This window comes from Morus notabilis, unplaced genomic scaffold (assembly GCF_000414095.1).
Source record: "Morus notabilis unplaced genomic scaffold, ASM41409v2 Scaffold810, whole genome shotgun sequence".
In the NCBI taxonomy this organism is placed as follows: Eukaryota; Viridiplantae; Streptophyta; class Magnoliopsida; order Rosales; family Moraceae; genus Morus; species Morus notabilis.
The window spans coordinates 177463-196132 of record NW_010358940.1 but is presented as its reverse complement, the minus strand read 5'-3'; the positions used below and the strand labels follow the sequence as shown (position 1 = coordinate 196132).

General features: G+C 36.4%; 3 protein-coding genes across 6 annotated transcripts; 2 read left to right on the top strand and 1 right to left on the bottom strand.

The window, feature by feature from the left end:
• Positions 1-4580: 4580 nt before the first annotated feature.
• LOC21412494 (glycine-rich cell wall structural protein) lies at positions 4581-6375 on the top strand. The gene has a single exon (XM_024162711.1). The coding sequence runs from the start codon at positions 4601-4603 to the stop codon at positions 6143-6145; it is 1545 nt and encodes a 514-aa protein (XP_024018479.1). The 5' UTR covers positions 4581-4600; the 3' UTR covers positions 6146-6375.
• Positions 6376-10716: 4341 nt separating this feature from the next.
• Positions 10717-15992, top strand: LOC21392034 (protein NPGR2). 4 transcript variants are annotated; one of them, XM_024162704.1, is made up of 7 exons: positions 10725-11038; positions 11151-11242; positions 11475-11773; positions 13233-13485; positions 13636-14852; positions 15047-15200; positions 15552-15992. In XM_024162704.1, the coding sequence occupies exons 3-7, from the start codon at positions 11492-11494 to the stop codon at positions 15866-15868; spliced, it is 2223 nt and encodes a 740-aa protein (XP_024018472.1). In that variant the 5' UTR covers positions 10725-11038; positions 11151-11242; positions 11475-11491; the 3' UTR covers positions 15869-15992. The 4 variants fall into 4 exon arrangements, with proteins under 4 accessions (XP_024018474.1, XP_024018472.1, XP_024018473.1 ...); XM_024162705.1 differs by having other exon boundaries at positions 11151-11274; XM_024162706.1 differs by lacking the exon at positions 11151-11242 and having other exon boundaries at positions 10717-11038; positions 15524-15630.
• Positions 15993-16301: 309 nt separating this feature from the next.
• Positions 16302-18364, bottom strand: LOC21392033 (50S ribosomal protein L28, chloroplastic). Its single transcript, XM_024162712.1, has 2 exons — positions 18048-18364; positions 16302-16631 (listed from the first exon to the last, which is right to left on the bottom strand). Exons 1-2 carry the CDS (start codon positions 18265-18267, stop codon positions 16399-16401), a joined length of 453 nt encoding a protein of 150 aa, XP_024018480.1. The 5' UTR covers positions 18268-18364; the 3' UTR covers positions 16302-16398.
• Between the last annotated feature and the right edge of the window lie 306 nt (positions 18365-18670).

Sequence of the window (18670 nt, the reverse complement as noted above, 5' to 3'; positions counted from 1 at the left end):
CAACTTGCTGGTTTTATTGATTCTACTAAGCCAAGTCATGTTTGTCAGTTAAAGAAGGCTCTTTATGGCTTAAAACAGGTTCCTAGGGCCTGGTTTGAAAAGTTAAAGAGTACTCTGCATCAGTGGGGATTTACTAATTCTAAATCTGACACTTCTTTATTTACCTATCAAGCTGATGGTGTTACACTTTACGTCCTGGTTTAGGTTGATGATATTTTGATTACTGGTACTCACGTTAGAGAGATTGTAATATGTCTCTCAATTACAAGATCACATAATCTTTGGCCTAAAACACAAGGAAAATGGCAAGGAAGCGTTGCAGCGCATGTTTAATGCGTTGCAGCCATAGGCACTGCAGCGCCAGTTTTGGGCGCTGCAGCACCTGTCCAGAAAACAGGCGCGCTGCAGCGCCTGTTTTGGGCGCTATAGCGCTTGCAGTGCAGACCTCTCGGGTCTGTTTTGCGCTGCCTGAGTGCTGCAGCGGGAAAAACACCCGCTGCAGCGGGTATTACTGCAGAAAACTATGTTTTTGTGTGTTTACGTGATCTGAAAGGTCTTGAACCATTGCATCCATTGGTGATATGTTTTCACACATATCTGAACACTTATTAGCAATATATATAACAATTGTAATAAGTGTATCAATCCCTGAAACGATACCCTTACATTGAAAATGTATATTTATGTGAAAAGTTGTAATGTTTAAAGAGGATGCATTCATTCATGAAATGACACATCTGTCTTTATTAATTCTCGAGAAAATTTACAGACTTAATTAATGTTCTGAAACTCAATATTATTGCTAGCTATTGTGTTCAAGGGTTTGTTGTATCTTGGGGGTAATTTACCATTAAAACTCATTAGCAAACTTTGAGAAGTGAGGGCAAATAAAACCTTAAAGGAAAGTATTCATATACGTCTCAAACCCTCTCTTATTTCTACATTCTTTTTACCCTCTACACTCAAATTCTCGAACAACTCATCATGCTAAAATTAGTCAGGTTGTTCATGATCTTAATAAGCAATTTATTTTGAAGGTTCTTAGTCCTTTACACTATTTTCTTGGGATTGAAGTGAAAAGAAATTCTCAAGGCTTGTGTCTTACACAAACCAAGTAAATTCATGATATTTTGGTATATGTCCTACTCCAATGGTAGCAAGTAGGAAATTATCTGCCTCTGATAGTGATGTGTTTGATCAACCATCTGTGTATAGAAGTACTGTTGGAGCACTTAAATATCTCACAATGACTAGACCTGACATTTCTTTTACCGTTAATAAACTTAGTCAGTATCTTCAAACACCAACTATAGAGCACTGGAAGGCATGTAAAAGGGTTCTAAGATATCTTAAAAGGAACCATGGATCTTGGAATTGTTTTCAAGACAGCGTCCAGACTTGTTTTAGAGGATTGGGCTGGATGTGTTGATGATCGAAGGTCTACTAGTGGCTATGCTATTTTTCTAGGTGGCAATCTAGTAGCTTGGTGCACTAAATCTGAGTACAAGTCTTTGGCTTTAGCTTCTACTGAGGTTATTTGGATCAAGACCTTGCTTCAGGAGTTGAATGTCAAGCTGGATTCTTCTTGTGCTGTATTATGGTGTGACAATCTTAGTGCTACTTCTCTGGCCTCTCTAATCCTGTGTTTCACTCCAGAACGAAACATATCCAAGTTGATGTCCATTTCATTAGAGAGAGTAGCTGCTAAAGGGATTGATGTTCGTTATGTGCCCACATAGGAATAAGTCCAATTGTCTTTTGTATGAGTCTCGTTTTATTTTTCTAAGAGACAAACTAACTGTGAAGAAATTCCCAGTTTAGTTTGAGGCTAAGTGTTTGAGACAAGCTTAGCTTGCTGAGCTGTCATTTTCTGTAACTAATTCTGTTTTAGTAGTCTTGTATTTGCGTAATATATAAATACAGAAACGAAAGCTCTAACTAATTCAGCTGTTAGTTTGATTGATTAGCATAGAGTTCTGAAAAAGATGAAACACTTTTTATCAAACATGCAATAAGTTCATCTACCTAGCACATGGCATGATGTGCAAGAAAATCTCAAAGTGGTTTCTTTCAAAAGGTTCAGCTGGCACGTCCTTTTCTTTTATTACTTTGATTTGGATATGAAAGTTGGACTCAGTCGATTCAATTACTAACTCCATAATTATAAGAATATAGACACTCAAATTAATTAATAACACTTCCAATTTCTCATATTCAATATCTTGTAATGAATGCCTATATAGCCTATATTAAACCCAAGCCATTAATATTAGATTCAAGATCATCGTGGAATTTTACCCAAAACTCTCTCTCTCTCTCTCTCTCTCTCTCTCTCTCTCTCTCTCTCTCTCTCTCTCTGGTGTAACTGATCATGTGTCACATAAAAACGAATGGACATTTATAGGGCACTTTAGTGAATGCTATTTTTTGAATGGTAAGAGTTATATATGTTTCTGCAGTCTCTAGAATCATGTTATGCCGAGGACTTAACCATAGGAAATCAACTGCATTAGATTGACATTTAGGGTCAAAATTCTCTCTCTCTCTCTCTCTCTCTCTCTCTGGTGTAACTGATCATGTGTCACATAAAAACGAATGGACATTTATAGGGCACTTTAGTGAATGCTATTTTTTGAATGGTAAGAGTTATATATGTTTCTGCAGTCTCTAGAATCATGTTATGCCGAGGACTTAACCATAGGAAATCAACTGCATTAGATTGACATTTAGGGTCAAAATTCTTTATATTTAATTTATAAACAAGTTAACAAAATCCTGAAGTATGTTTTTCATATGCGGCTCAACAAATATTATTGATCAACTACTGACTTGAAACTGATAAAACTAATAATTAATTGTTTAATTAGAAGGCTAGCACATAGAAAATTTGCCACTAAAAAGTTGGTATATATGGAATATACTAATAGCCTTGATTTGCCTTCTTAGTAACGATTTTGAATCTTTAAAGAAAACACTTATGCTATTCACTTTATACTGATTGTAATTAATTAATATAGTACTACTCTGAAATTAACTAACAAATTGAATTGAATAATATTGTAATGGTGGTCCTCATATATAGTACGAACGTCGGTAGCTAGCTAGGGTGGCCATATGGGCCACACTTTTCTCTTTTTGGTGCTTCAAAAAGCCTGTTCATGTCCAATTAAGCTTCATTTTTTATCAATCATGCATTAATATGGCTGCAATCTCAAATCCTCAGCAACGCATATTTCAAGCCTTATCCTTTTATTACTCTCTTACCACATAATATTGCTAGCATTTAACTACCCATATTCACAATTATCATTTTTTTTTTTTCACTTTTTGTAGAAATGATAGAAGGCTATATGTTTCTTTGCTTTTCTTTTCTTTTCTTTTTTTTTTTTGTACTGAAATTAACAGTGTATAGATCAGAAATATAAACAAGGCTCTTTATCGTAAGAGGCAACTTTCTAGACCAATAAATTACTATACAGAGCTCCTCATATAGAGTTTTTAGCTAAAATTATTGATGATCTTAAGCCTTTTATTGTTATATTTTGACTTTTTTTTTTAAAATTTCTGAAAAAAAAAAGAATGTCGTTGGGTGGTCTGCCCATGGTTATTTATAGTAATTTAGGTTACAACAACTTAGCAGCTATTCAAGATTCAATCTCAAAAAAAAAAAAAAAAACAATACTAAGTCCGTTTATTTCACCGATTTGAGTTTTATTACAATAAAAAGCTCTGAGAAACAGTCATATCTAACTTTTTTACTACAATAAAAAGTTCTCACATAAAGTCACATCTCAACTCGAATTAAAAGTTCGAATCAACGAACTAAACGGACCCTAATGACACAAGTAACAGACGGTGCATTATGTACGTTTAAATAGTGATTGCATAAATTCCGTGTAACATAAAGAAACTGTTTACAGAAACCAATGGATATTGGGCCTAACTCAACCTAATAAAACCGGCTTATTAATGGAGGATTGCCCTCACCTTATTAAGTGGATCATGCCAATATCTCCAGTCAATGTGGGATTCTAATACGCCCCCTCACGCATAGCGTGGACCATGTCAAATCGCTGCAAATAAGTTGATATTGGGGGACCCAATATTGCAAAACTGGGCCTGCTCTGATATCATTTTACAGAAATCAAAGGATATTGAACCTAACTCAACTTAACAAAACCGGCTTATTAGGAGAGGATTACCCTCATCTTATTAAGTGGATCATGTCAATATCTCGGGCCAACGTGGGATTCTAGTAAAACCTAACACGCAAAGGAATATGCATCAGCCATGTGACTTTGTTTCATGTCAGATCATCTCAGTCCTGGTGAGCATAATTTTGCAAAATATGTTTAACTATATTCTTCTTTTCTTTCTTTTAAATCTATATAAGTAGACTAGTCACAAGTGATACAGCTAGATGCAGTTAACGCATCCTTATAATTGTGGGGTGCATTTACACATTAAGTGTGGCGAACAGTTAGCGGTTGAATCCCATTTAATGCAAAATGCAAAACTAAACGCTTTTCTGATTATATAAATACCAAAGTATTTGAGGTTCTCATCACCGACGACGAGCTAAGTGAAAAGATCTTTCAAGATGGCTCGTGGGGCTTGGAGACTTGCATTATTGTTATCTGTGTTTTGCTTTAATGTTTTGGTGGTGAGTGTGGTTGCAAGAAATGTGGCTATTGTGAAAAGAGATGAGGAAGAGAAATTCTTAGGCTTTGGGAAGGGAGGTGGCTTTGGTGCGGGATTTGGTGGTGGTAGCGGCGGCGGCTTTGGAGGTGGCGGAGGATTTGGAGGCGGTGGTAGCGGCGGAGTTGGTGGTGGTAGTGGCTTTGGAGGTGGAAGTGGTGGTGGAGGGTTTGGAGGTGGAAGTGGTGGAGGGTTTGGTGGTGGTGCTGGCGGTGGTTTTGGTGGCGGTGGTGGAGGAGGAGGTGGTGCAGGAGGCGGCTTTGGAAAGGGTGGTGGAGTAGGAGGTGGTGCCGGTGGTGGTGCTGGAGGAGGCTTTGGAAAGGGTGGTGGAGTAGGAGGTGGTGCCGGTGGAGGATTCGGAAAAGGTGGTGGAGTAGGAGGTGGTGCAGGAGGAGGATTCGGAAAGGGTGGTGGAATAGGAGGTGGTGCCGGTGGAGGATTCGGAAAAGGTGGTGGAGTAGGAGGTGGTGCAGGAGGAGGATTCGGAAAAGGTGGTGGAGTAGGAGGTGGTGCCGGTGGAGGATTCGGAAAAGGTGGTGGAGTAGGAGGTGGTGCAGGAGGAGGATTCGGAAAGGGTGGTGGAGTAGGAGGTGGTGCCGGTGGTGGTGTTGGAGGAGGATTTGGAAAGGGTGGTGGTGCAGGTCGTGGAGCAGGAGGTGGTTTTGGAAAAGGTGGTGGAGCAGGAGGTGGCTTTGGAAAGGGTGGTGGTATTGGTAAGGGCGGTGGAGTTGGAGGTGGCTTCGGAAAGGGTGGTGGAGCCGGTGGTGGTTTTGGTAAGGGCGGTGGAGCAGGTGGTGGCTTCGGAAAGGGTGGTGGTGCTGGGGGTGGTATTGGAAAGGGTGGACGAGTTGGTGGTGGCTTTGGAAAGGGCGGTGGACTTGGCGGTGGTATTGGAAAAGGTGGAGGAGCTGGTGGTGGCTTTGGAAAAGGTGGCGGAGTTGGTGGTGGTTTCGGAGGAGGACATGGGAAAGGTGGTGGAGTTGGTGGTGGCTTTGGAAAGGGTGGTGGAGCTGGTGGTGGCTTCGGAAAGGGCGGTGGGGCCGGTGGTGGCTTTGGAAAGGGTGGTGGAGTCAACGTTGGCTTCGGAGGAGGACATGAGAATGGCGGTGGTTTAGGTGGTGGAGCAGGAGGAGGGTTTGGAAAGGGCGGTGGTATTGGTGCTGGTATAGGAGGGGGACATGGTAAAGGTGGTGGATTTGGTAGCGGCGCAGGAGGAGGCTTTGGAAAAGGTGGCGGCATTGGTGGGGGAGGAGGGCTTGGAAAGGGAGGAGGCATTGGTGGTGGTGGAGGTTTTGGAAAAGGAGGCGGCATTGGTAAAGGATTCGGTGGTGGTTTTGGAGGAGGCATCGGTAAAGGTGGTGGCTTTGGAGCAGGAGGAGGTGCTGGAGGTGGCGGTGGTGGTGGCGGGTTTGGTGGCGGTGGCGGTGGCGGTATTGGACACCACTAAGGTTTACGTTGTATGTAGTTAGGGATTTGCATGCCAAATTGAGCCAATACAAGCATTCCTACTGTTGGTTTAATATGATAAGTTTGCATCTAGTGAAATAATTCACATAAAAGCCTGATTTTATAATTACATTGATGTATTTCTTGAATATATATTGTGAGAGGTGAGGTGAAAATTACGTACAAGTGCATATCTCCCTTATGAATGATCACATTTTTTTTTTTCCCGACTTTCCAATTCTTTCACATTAGGTTTATGTTTACCACAACTATATTCCATTTTTTTATTCGTATAGAACAGTGATAAGATTTGAGTGAAGATGACTATTTTGGGATTTAAGATGGTGTTTTATGAGGTTGCTGGACTTTTTGTATTGAAATTGTGTTTTTTTATGATGAGTAGTACGGTATACTACATCCGGTAATATGTTAGTAGTTGGATATTTTCAGTAGGACGATGGACTACATTCAGCACGACAACAGGATACCATCAGCAGCACGGTAGAACTTTACTGATCTAAAGACTATTTCCAGAAGTCTGGATGTTTTTACTATTGAGTTAGCGTAACGTTTTCTGCAAAATTTCTTTTTATGATAAATTAGTTTACGAGTTTGATTGTGGTATGTATATATTCGAAAGTTCCCTTAATTATATTTGGGAGAATGAGGTAAATAACAATTTTCAGACAGTATAGAAATAGATGGTAAAAATGTCACTATCAATACAGAGTTGATAAGGAAGATAACTGCCAATGCAATTATTAATGTGATTATTCTAACTATATTGAGTATCATACACGTAACGATCATGATGAGAATCGTTATTATTTTTTTTTAAGTTAGTAAATAGCAATACATTCGTAACTTACTAGGCGAATCCCATATTTTCCCAATAATCAAATTGACAAATCCAAGATTCCATAATCAAATTTAGTAAACTGGGGATTTATCTGGTAAATGCCAAGTTTTTCCCATGATTAAACTTGAAAACCCCAGAATTTATCAGATTTACTCTTATAAAATCGTAAATTATATACATTTTTACCAATATCTTCTATTTTTTTTTATTTACATAATATATATCAATTTCTTAGTTAATATCCTCCATATTTTATGGTTACAAATTTTCTTTCAGAATTAAAAATGCTATTTATTAACAATTCAAAACTAACCTATTTGGTACGATTTCTCTATTTTCCCATGTGGTTCGTGTTATTTCTACTTTCTTGGCCTAGAAAACTACTGGACCAGGTTTCCCAATACCAGACGGTCGGCTTGGACTACAGAGCAAAGCGGCGACAAATCCAAAGCTGAAATGTGTTAATTAGATTTCTCATGTGGACCAGCCGAAAAAACAGAAATGATATATTTTGAAAGAGGACGCATTTAAGGCTGAGAATGTTATTTTGCTTGAGAATTCTGTTTCATCTTTCTAAACAACAATAAGGGTAATTTTATGTCGCGTTATAAATTTTTAATATTAAATTTAATCATTAAAAAATTAATTAACAATTAAAAATAACAATTTCTACGGGCGGAGAAAAATTCTTTACCATAAATATTCTCAGAGATAAAAGGGTAATTACAGTTGGAATCACGTTGTTGACAACAATTTGCCTTAAATCTCATGATACATTTGTCCAAAAAACCATTCTACTATGGTTACTTTTGTGTCCTTAGTCAAAGCAATGTCCTCTCAACCTATAAAGTACTAAAACCTTGTCATCTTAAGCAAATACAAAAAAGTAGAATTGATTTTGGATGTTAATTAATTAAACTTAATTATGATTTATGAAGGAGTTGGCATTGGTGGTGGTGGAGGTTTTGGAAAAGGTCGTGGGTTTGGTGGTGGCATTGGTAAAGGATTCGGTGGTGGTTTTGGAGGTGGATTTGGCGGTGGTGCAGGCAGAGGTGGTGGCTTTTACAGAGGACTTGAATGATTGAGTAGAAGAATGTTAAAAAATATATGTTCCAGAGTTTTTTTTTTTTTTTTTTTTAATTATTTTATTTAAAGGTAATGTATCAAACTTTTGAGTGGATGGATAAACAACAAAATGGAAAGAGAATTTGGTTCCGTCTAGCATGCCTCACGTGAATACCTAATTGAATATAGGACGCTATTTATCAACACAAGGGAAGTTCATGGGTTAGTTTCTCTACATCAACAAATTTAGCACCAAGTGAAGTTGTACTATAGGGATTAAACAGCTGGGGACTAGCTCCGGTTTAACATTCAGAGTATAGTGGAAACTAAGGAGAGTGTTATAATAGGGTATGAAAAACTAAACCACTAATAGTGTTGGAGACGTCTATAATGGTGTATAACTCAAAAGTCAACACGCAGATTTTATTTGAAATAAAATTTATAAGACATAATAGGGAATGTATTCTTTTGAAAATATTATGGAATAAATTTAAATTTGGTGGGAGGAAACACTCTAGTAAAAAGGCATGCATGAATAGTAATTTAAACCTATGAAACAAACACGTAGTGAGTAATTGGGTAACTTATTATCTAATAAATAACCGAAGTTATACTTTTCATATTTTGTACTTGTTCCCTTTATGATAGGTATGATTATAAATAGGTGTGGTTATAAATAGCTAGGTAGTAAAGTATAAACGAACGTGACGAAAATTCATTGTAATTCTTTCAGTTCTCTCTCTTCTAGTCTTCCATAGGTTATTGAGTTGTGGGCTATTTATGGTTGTTCAAGCATAAATTTGTAATAACTAAACATCGTGAGCGATCAAGGACATGGTGATGATCGTGTTTGTGGAGGATCGTGACTTAGAGTATGAAAATCATATTCGTAATTAGAGTAGTATTGTGAGGCTATCTCGTGGTGAATCATGTACTGAAATCGAATCGAATATCTGACCTGAAATCACCGTAGACGCTTCAACACATGTACCTGATGATATTTTTTCTATCAAATAGTGTTATCTTTTAAACCGTTAGTTTTTTTTTTTTTTTTTTTTTTTAAAGGAAATATACTTTATTAGGCTATATCGGCAGAAATCAAACGAGAAACAATTTTATTAGGCTCTATGAAATAGTATTTAAAATATATATACTATTAATTTTAACATTATTGTGAATTAATGAGCTAAGATCTTGGTAATAAAACAATCTCAGAGATAATAGAAAAAAAGAGGGAAATATGCCAAGACTTGAAATGAATTAAAATTAATAGATCAATAGTTTACATAAGTTAATAAATAGGCCAAATTATTGCTTTTGTTCATAACTTGTCTGGTTATGAATCATAACTTGACAAGTTATTGTTCATAATTCACGATTTTTATCCATAACTTGTATACATATGAACCATAACTTGACAAGTTATAGCCTATTAATTTCTATAACTAAAAATTAGCCTATATACTTTCTTTAACTTTTCATATTGACATATTTTTTACTATTTTCGAAGATAATATTTGTCTGAATTATGACTAGCTAGGCCTTTATTAAAATACGCGAAATTCAGCACGATATCTAACCTGGTCACGTGTCTATTAAAAGTGTGGAAATAATAGATTGGCATCTAAAAGCTTCCTCGATTCAAATTCAAGCAAATGGGAAAGTTGGCCAATCAAACTATAAGTCCATTCACATGGAAAAAACCTCTTATAATTTTTTCCGATACAGTAAAATTATTCACTTCTCAAAAATTTAGTAGACGTAGCCTTTCGTTAAAGGTGAATCACTCTAAAAATCCTTTAATCACTCTAAAAAATGTATATTTTATTTATAATCCTGTTACCTACTATTTATGTACGTGTGCTCATTCGTAGTGAGATGATCGCAAGAGTATTATTTGTTAGATGAAATTTGACCGTTTGTTGTTATGTGATTTTAACCGTGTCAACGTTAAAAAACGCACACACTCGTACCTGGCGCACAAAGTTCCAAATAAGAGATCGAATGCACAACATTTGCAGTTGCATTCATCATTGCATCGGCCCAAGAAACATGCAAATGGGCAGGCAATTCTTTATGCTTAAAGTGATAGGAGAGAGAGAAAATAGAAACCTTCATCATATAGAGAGAGAGAGAGAGGGCCGGTCATCATACTAAATCCAACAAATAAGCAAATGCCAATCATCCCACTTGAGAGAGAGATTGGGAGATCACCATGAAGCCCCGGGGCCAGCAGTTGACCAAAGTGGGGTGGTAATATTCAAAGTGGGCCCCATGACATTCCTTCCCAATTCATCTACCCATTAAGTAAAAAAAATTGTTAAAAAAAACGGAATGAAATAGAGTCCGTTTAGTCAGAGGATTTGTTTTTTTGATTCGAATTATAATTTATAGTTCGTTATTATATTTTTTCTCATAAAAAATACACACGTAAATAAAAAATAATTTTAATTTTATAGTTCTAATCTATAAACTAAACGAACTCATAGTTGATTTCTAATATTTTATTATTATTTGCCTTGGTGTGAATTTCCTTGTCAACAAATGAAAGACAAATGCTAAGCCCAAGGATCAAAATTCTTCCTCTTTGTTCAGCGTTCACACCCCTTTGCAAGAGTTTGTCAGAGTGTTAGATTTCATAATTTAATGCATCACAATAAGCTCTGTCGCAGAAAGCCTCAGGGAAAAAAAAAAATTGCTTAAAACGTTTTTCAACAACAGAAGCACTCGAAAAACAAAAATAATGTTATGATTACAGAAAAGGGTGTAACCGGAGAAAAAGATAGAGAAGAAGGAAAGAAGACAAGCTTTTATTGGAATAGCTTTGGATTCTTGGCTCACAAGATAAAAACTAAAGCAACTTTTTTTTTTCTTTTCTTTTTTTTTTTGTACCATTTTTTTTTTCTCTTGGATGAATTGGAGATGAACGGCGGACTTGATGTCTTGTGGGCTCAGTTTGGCAATCAAAAGGTGCTTTATTTTGAGTGTGTTTTTGATCTCCACTTTGCTTCTTTCTTTCTTTCTCTCTTTCTCTTCTCCTGTTTTTATGTAAATAAATAAAATTCTTTGTCTTGTTCTTCAGCTTTTAACTTCAAAAGTCATTTCCATTTTTCCCATACCATGATCAGATTAGTACTGAATTCATCTGGGTTTACTCTGATTTCTGAGTTTTTGGTGAGTTTTCAGCTCAGCTTGCAAAATCATTGGTGGGTTTTTCTTTTTCTTTTTCTTTGTTTAAAGAGTGTTGACTCTCATTGTCCAAAAAGTCAATGGTTTTTAAGTGTCTCTATATAAATATATAAATACATAAAATATCTGTGTATATGTATGCATATTGATATATGTATATATTATGTCAGCCGTTTCAGTTTTCATATTTATGTGGTTGACAAATTTGATGGTGCAGAAGTGGGACAAAAGGGTATGAAAACAAATCATTGGATGAGCAAGAGAAGAATATTTTCTGGTTTAGCAACAAGGTTGAGAAAAATGTTGAAGTGCATTCGTTCAGGGGAGCAAATGAAAAAGGCAGAAAATGAATATGATGATAATGAAATGGACCATTCATCGGATTCATTAGCAACCAGGGACTATTCTGCAAGTGGGTATTCTTCTAGACCAGGAGAAGTGGAACAAAAGGTTGATACTAGCAATATTGAAGAGGCTGAGTCTTCACTACGAGAAAGTGGTTATCTCAACTATGAGGTTTGTTAATTTGTTGCTTTTTAGTCACAATTTTTGCTTCTTTCTTGTTAGCTTTTTTGCTTGTTCTATTGAGCTTATACACAAATTTGGGCTCGGTTGATTCTAGTAGGGATAACTGGATAAGCCTAAAATAGGAAATGTGAAGTCCGACAGCCGGATCAGTCTCGTAAATGTAACTTTTTTTTGCATTACCGTGTAGCATGGTCTTTTCGTGTGTAAATTGAAATTGGTTTAAGGAGTTTAGAAGTTTTGTTTTGTTTTATTTTATTTTATTTTATTTTTTGTTGTATTGTGTATATCCATGGATTTTAAAAGTTGAGATTATAAACAAATTTGGGCTCGGTTGATTCTAGAAGGGATAATAAGATAATATGTTTTCATTGAAATTAGAGCAAGGATTTATCACGAGTTTTCAAAAATGTAGCGTGATTATACTCTCTAATCACACAATGTTCACCCTTGTGTTTTACGGGTCAGGTTTAAGTAATGTTAGTTGTGCAAAAAGACACTATCGTCCTTCATAAAAGAAATACTAGTTTTCAAATAAAAATGTCGAGGTATGATAGGTGACTTTGATCTTCATTTTTTCTCCGACATTTGACAATAATCAATTTTTTTTAGAGCTTTATTTTTGTTGCATTTCAATCAAAACACAAGGTAAATTCTTGCATTTCAATCAAAATACATGGGAAATTTGTTAGAATTTATGTGATTTATAACACATGTAAACAATATCTTATAATACTTTTATTTGGTTGGCAATGAAACTGAAGATGCTTTGATGGAAGTAATCTTTACTAGTTCACTCCACATATTTTTAGCACAGAACAAGATATATTACGGTGCTAAGTTTAGCAAATTTTTGGCATCCTGGTTTTAAATTTGGATGAAAACTTCATTCAAAAGAAATTGTATAGGGGTAGATTTTCTTGGTCCAAGAAATTTATTTCTACCATTACGAAATTCTTTGAAGGCAAAATGTTCAGATGACAGCAATCATAAGCCCAGGTCAATAGTATAATAATGCAGTTTTCGTTTTTGGTTGAATTGGATTGTCCACATGGGTCTAACAAGAACTAAGAGGGGTAAGAAACTGTTAGATATGACCCGAAAATCTTGTTTGGTAAGAGAGAAAAGTGGAAGGAGGGGTAGAGATGGGAAAATTAGTGGATGGATTTCAAGACTTTTAGTTGTTTGGTAGGAGGGATTGGAGGAGTGAATAGATTAAGGATTCAAAATCCTTCGAAGGACGCTAACTTTGATCGTCTCAAAATTAAAAGGATTGAAGAAAGTGAATTTATACTGAACACAGAATAAGACCAAACATAATTTCCTAAAGATTTAAAACAATTACTTCAAAACTGTATCATATAACTTGATGTGTTTATATTAGTTTTTTTGTGATTTCAAAGTCATCTTCAAAATTTTCTTGGAGCTAAGGAATCTTTAAAATTTGTAGGAAGCAAGAGCTCTACTAGGAAGACTTGAATACCAAAAGGGTAATATAGAAGCTGCTCTTCATGTCTTTGAAGGAATAGACATTGCTGCTGTGACTCCTAAGATAAGGGTAGCAATTTCGAGAAGATGCGAACAAAATAGACGCCGTTCGCAAAGTGATGCTGCCCCGCCTATGTCGATGCATGCTGTTAGCTTACTTCTTGAAGCCGTTTTTCTCAAATCAAAATCATTGCAAGGTCTCGCAAGATATGAAGGTATTTCCCTTCTTCCACATTTAATTCACATTCTTGTTTAACTTTTACAAGGCCATACTTTCATAATCTGTTTCACCTTGTATGTTCCAAGCCATGAGCTTGAAATGATCTGATCAAAGATTTTTTATTGCATTGTTGACATTTTTGCAGAAGCTGCTCAATCATGCAAAATTATTTTGGACAATGTCGAGTCCGCTTTACCCGAAGGCTTGCCCGAAAACTTCACTTCAGATTGTAAGTTACAAGAGACTCTAGCCGTAGCTGTTGAATTGCTACCAGAGTTGTGGAAACTCGCAGGATCTCTCCCTGAAGCTATTTTATCATACAGAAGGGCTCTCCTCTACAAATGGAATCTCGACAATGAAACTACTGCGAAGATTCAAAAGGAATTTGCGGTTTTCCTTTTGTACAGCGGCTGTGATGCAAGCCCTCCGAATCTTCGGTCACAGATGGAAGGCTCCTTTGTGCCAAGAAACAATTTGGAAGAGGCCATTCTGTTGCTCGTGATTCTACTAAGGAAGCTAGTCCTTGGAAGGATCGTGTGGGACCCATCAGTCATCGATCACCTGTCTTATGCATTGTCTGTTTCGGGGGAACTAAGGTCATTAGCTCACCATGTTGAAGAGTTGCTTCCAACAACCATGGAAAGAAGAGAAAGATATTGCATTCTCGCCCTTTGTTACTATGCCGAAGGTAAGGACTTGGTTGCTCTGAATCTTCTGAAAAACATATTGAATGACAGAGAGAACAAAGACTGCACACTTGAATTACTACTGGCTGCAAAGATTTGTGGAGAGAATTCAGTATGCATCGATGAAGGAATCGGTTTTTCTTGCAAATCACTTTCCACGTCGGGCAGAAAATGCAGCCAGATCGTAGGCATTTCGAATTGCTTACACGGTGTTTTACTGTCAGCTAAATCGCGATCAGCTACTTCAGATTCCGAGAGGATTTTGAAGCAATCTGAAGCGCTTCAAGCGTTGGAAACTTCTGAGAGAACAATGAGGGAGAGGAATCCATATGTTGTGTATCATCTTTGCCTTGAACATGCTGAGCAAAGGAAGCTGGATTGTGCGCTTTATTATGCAAAGCAGCTACTAATGCTAGAGGCAGGGTCTAGCGTAAAAGGCTATATTATTTTGGCGCGAATATTGTCGGCTCAAAAACGTTTTGCTGATGCAGAGACTGTGATCAATGCTGCTATAGAACAAACTGGGAAATGGGACCATGGAGAACTTTTGCGAACCAAAGCAAAACTCCAGATTGCGCAGGATCAGTTGAAGAATGCTATAGATACTTATACACATCTTCTTGCTGTAATTCAAGTCTGGACCAAAAGCGTAGGCGCTGAGAAGAGGCTTTTGAAGGTATGGTGCTTGATTGGTATGCAGTTTATGCAATTATTTTCATGTGAAATGCTTGAAGAATATACAAAAATTAGAAAATAAAAGAAATAAGGTCTTATCTTTGAAGTCCGCATCCATTAACTATTTCTATAAGATTGTTTGGTCGTTGCAAGTGATAGGACACATTATTGATCTCTCTTTTTACATGTTCGCAGAATAGGATAAAACATGATAGAAGCTTGGAAATGGAAACATGGCATGATTTGGCAAAATTGTATACAAGCTTGTTGCAGTGGCGGGATGCTGAGATCTGTCTTTCGAAATCACAGGCCATCAATCCTCATTCTGCATCTAGATGGTACTGTGCAGGTAACATCTCATAATTCCTTCCCTCTCCTCTCGGCTCATCAACGAAGAACTTTAGTTATAAAATTAGTGGATAATAATGCCAATATCTTTGTTGCCTAAAACCGTGCCATTTCTACCAGAAAGCGAAATTGACATAACCAGAATTTAAACTTGTGGAAGAATAGTTATAACATAGAAAGATGCTCTTTTCTGCATAAGAACTTGTTCAGAACACTACCAACTACAACCTCTAGAGATTGCGAGATTACTGAAATATTTTTTCTAACTGGTGCTTTCTAAGAGAAAATCAATAATACAAGTTTGACTTAAAATCTATTATCAAGGTACTTAAAAACATGGTGATTTCGCTAGGCTTGCTGAACGAAGCAAAGGGTCTTCACCAAGAAGCGTTGAAAGCATTTAGGAAGGCATTAGATGTTGACCCCACACATGTACCAAGCTTGATATCTACTGCCCGCATCCTCAGACAGCTTGGTAGCGAGTCGTTGCCGGTAGTGAGAAGCTTTCTCATGGACGCCCTTCGAATCGACAGAACGAACCCTTCTGCCTGGTACAATCTTGGGCTGCTATACAAAGCTGATCTTGCAGTATCGGCACTGGAGGCTGCTGAATGCTTCGAGGCTGCAGCAATTCTTGAAGAATCTGCACCAATTGAACCCTTCAGATGACTGATGACCAACTGTAGTTCGGGTCTGTCAACCATGTATGATGGTAAATTATAAATGTGTTTCTGTGAATACCCTTTTGACATTGACGTTTTCTGTAGTAGAAGAAAGGCAGGAGGAAATTAGAAAAATGACTCGTGTTAAATTTGCTTAATTCATAATGATAAAAGGGTTTAGCCTTTTTACCTTTTCTTCACTTGTTAAACTTCTATCAACATTGAAATATTATTAGTTGCTTTTCATACTTTTTTTCATGAAATGTACATCTAAGTATGAATCAACCAGAATTTTACATACGTGATTTGTTTATAGACCTGGTTTTATATCTAAAAATCATTTAACCTTTTACATACGTGATTTGCAAATAAGCAATATAAACAAAGTTTAAGCTGTAACATGAAGATTAAAAAGATTGAACATAATAGGCTGATAAAACTTAAGAGGAATAACAAAATGTAATTGGTTAAAACAAAATACATTGATTAGGCAAGCCTTGCCAATAAAATCAAAAGGGTAAAACAATCAAAGGGCAATCATTCTTTTCGAAGATCAATCCCGGCCTTCTTAGCAACGGCATCTAGTCCATTCTTCTCTATGGTCTTCAATGCCTTCGTTGACAAACGAAGTTTAACATAGCGCTTTCCGGCTTCCCACCAAATCTTTTTGTATTGTAAGTTGACAAACTGCAACTTCTTTGTCTTGTGGGCTGAATGAGAAATCTTATTTGCTTTGTTTGCCTTTTTTCCAGTAAAAGGACAAACTCTACCTGGAAAAGAGGCAGCAAATTTGCAAGTAAACCAATTGTATAACCATTTCTTTGAGATAAAGAAGGGAAGCAAATTGCAAACAAAGATGGCTCAAAATTTGAATCCAAGACTCAAATACTCCAAAAATCCACGAAAGAAAAAGACTGAAAAGAAAAGGCTTTTTAATGGCGAATAAAATGGGTAAAAATACATTTCAGTTTAACTACTGCATTCGGGAAATCTGATGTGAGATGAATTACAAGTTAGCTCCTTTCCGGGTTTAAAGTCAAAACCCGTGGACAGTTGGACTTCGAGGTATTATAAATTCTTTTATGTTACGGGGAGAAAAATTCTTGGCATTGATGCCGGGAATACAATAACTTGCAAATTTAAACATTGGAACTTACGCATTTGAACGTTGAAATTGAAAGACTTGTGCTTTCTAAAGGTTTCAGCATTCGTGTCGTGAATCACATTTGAGAAACAATACTTGCAAGCTTTAAAAGATAAAATTGCAAAACAGAACTATAAACTTGCAAACCGGCCATGAATTAGACACGGCACATAGAAGAACCTAAGTAGTAAGCAAAAATATATTCAAAAGACCAATAAAACCTCGTGATGACATAGAAAACTAACAATGCTTAGAACTACTTTCGCTTCGTTTACATCTAAAACATACACATCAACAAAATGAACCCATTGTTAGCTCCATTTTGTTTCAACTTTTTTTAACCCAACAGAACCATACAAAAACAAGATAAAGGCATAGATAAGGAAAAGCATTTTCTTCGTATAACCACTCCCAAAACAGATCAATAAACAATTGTCTACCATCATAACCGTGATTAGTTTTCAAGTTTTTGGGATTTTTTTCTTCTTGGGTTTGTTTCATTCTCTTGGCTTCACACATTGGAACTAAACTTCCATTGAGTTTACAACTTTCAGGAATATAAAAGTCCTCAAATGGGTGCCAAACTAACTGAGAGTAATCTAAACTCAGCTCTTTTTTTTCCTTTTTTTTTTCCTTTTTTTTTCTATAATAGTATATAGGAGTGGTAATTTGACAATCCAATCAGCAGTTCAAAATCACGAATCTGAAACCATATATTAGAGATAAGTTTATTCTGCTATCTTTCAATACATATATTATTGTTAGCAAAAAAAAAAAAGAAAATTATATCATTTAATCGACTATAATAAGAAAATAATAAGTGTACTAATATCAAACTTCTCTTTTGCAACTTCGGAACGAATATGAGGAACCAAAAAACAAAAAAAAAAAAAAAAAACCAATTTCACTCAAGAAAAATCATTCTTTCCAACAACCAAAAAAGACCCAATAATGCCAAAAAAAAAAGAAAAAAAAAAGAAAACAGAGACAAAAAAAAAAGTAACTTTAGCAGAATATGAGAAAGAAATGACGAGAAGCGTACGGGCAACGGGTTGAAGAAAGGGAGCGAAGTTGGTAGAGATGGGTTGTTTGAGGGGCTGAAACGACAAGTCGTTGGGGATTTTGAGGCCACTGAGGTGGGAAGCGACGAAGCCAAGCTCCGAAACGGTGGCGCTGTTGGGCTTTAAAGAAGAAGAGAATTGTCGTTTTGGGAAGCAAACTCGACCGCAAGTGGAAGTTCCCAGCGTCGCCGATGCTGCCATGGCTGAAACTTTCCTTTTGTTTCGTTATCTGCTTTTGTTGGTGTTCTGTTTGGATAAGAATTTTTCACCAAAACATTACACTCCGATTCGGGGCCTCTGCTTTTTGTCGGGTTTCTTTTCTTCTCTGTGAGATCGGGTTGGGATTTGGGTCGGATCTCTTTAATAGCCCTCGGTTGGGCTCTTTACGCATCTAGCAAAATCTGAAAGGTAGAGTTTAAATATAGCAAAATTTTTAGAATATTACAAAAATAGTAAAATTTTGATAACATTAGAATAATAATTATATCATTATGCAGTAGAAAATGTGGTATCATTATAATAATAATTATGTCATTTTTTGTTATATTTATAATATCCTTAAAATTTTGTTAAATTTTAAATTAAGGTGTGAATTTTATCATGT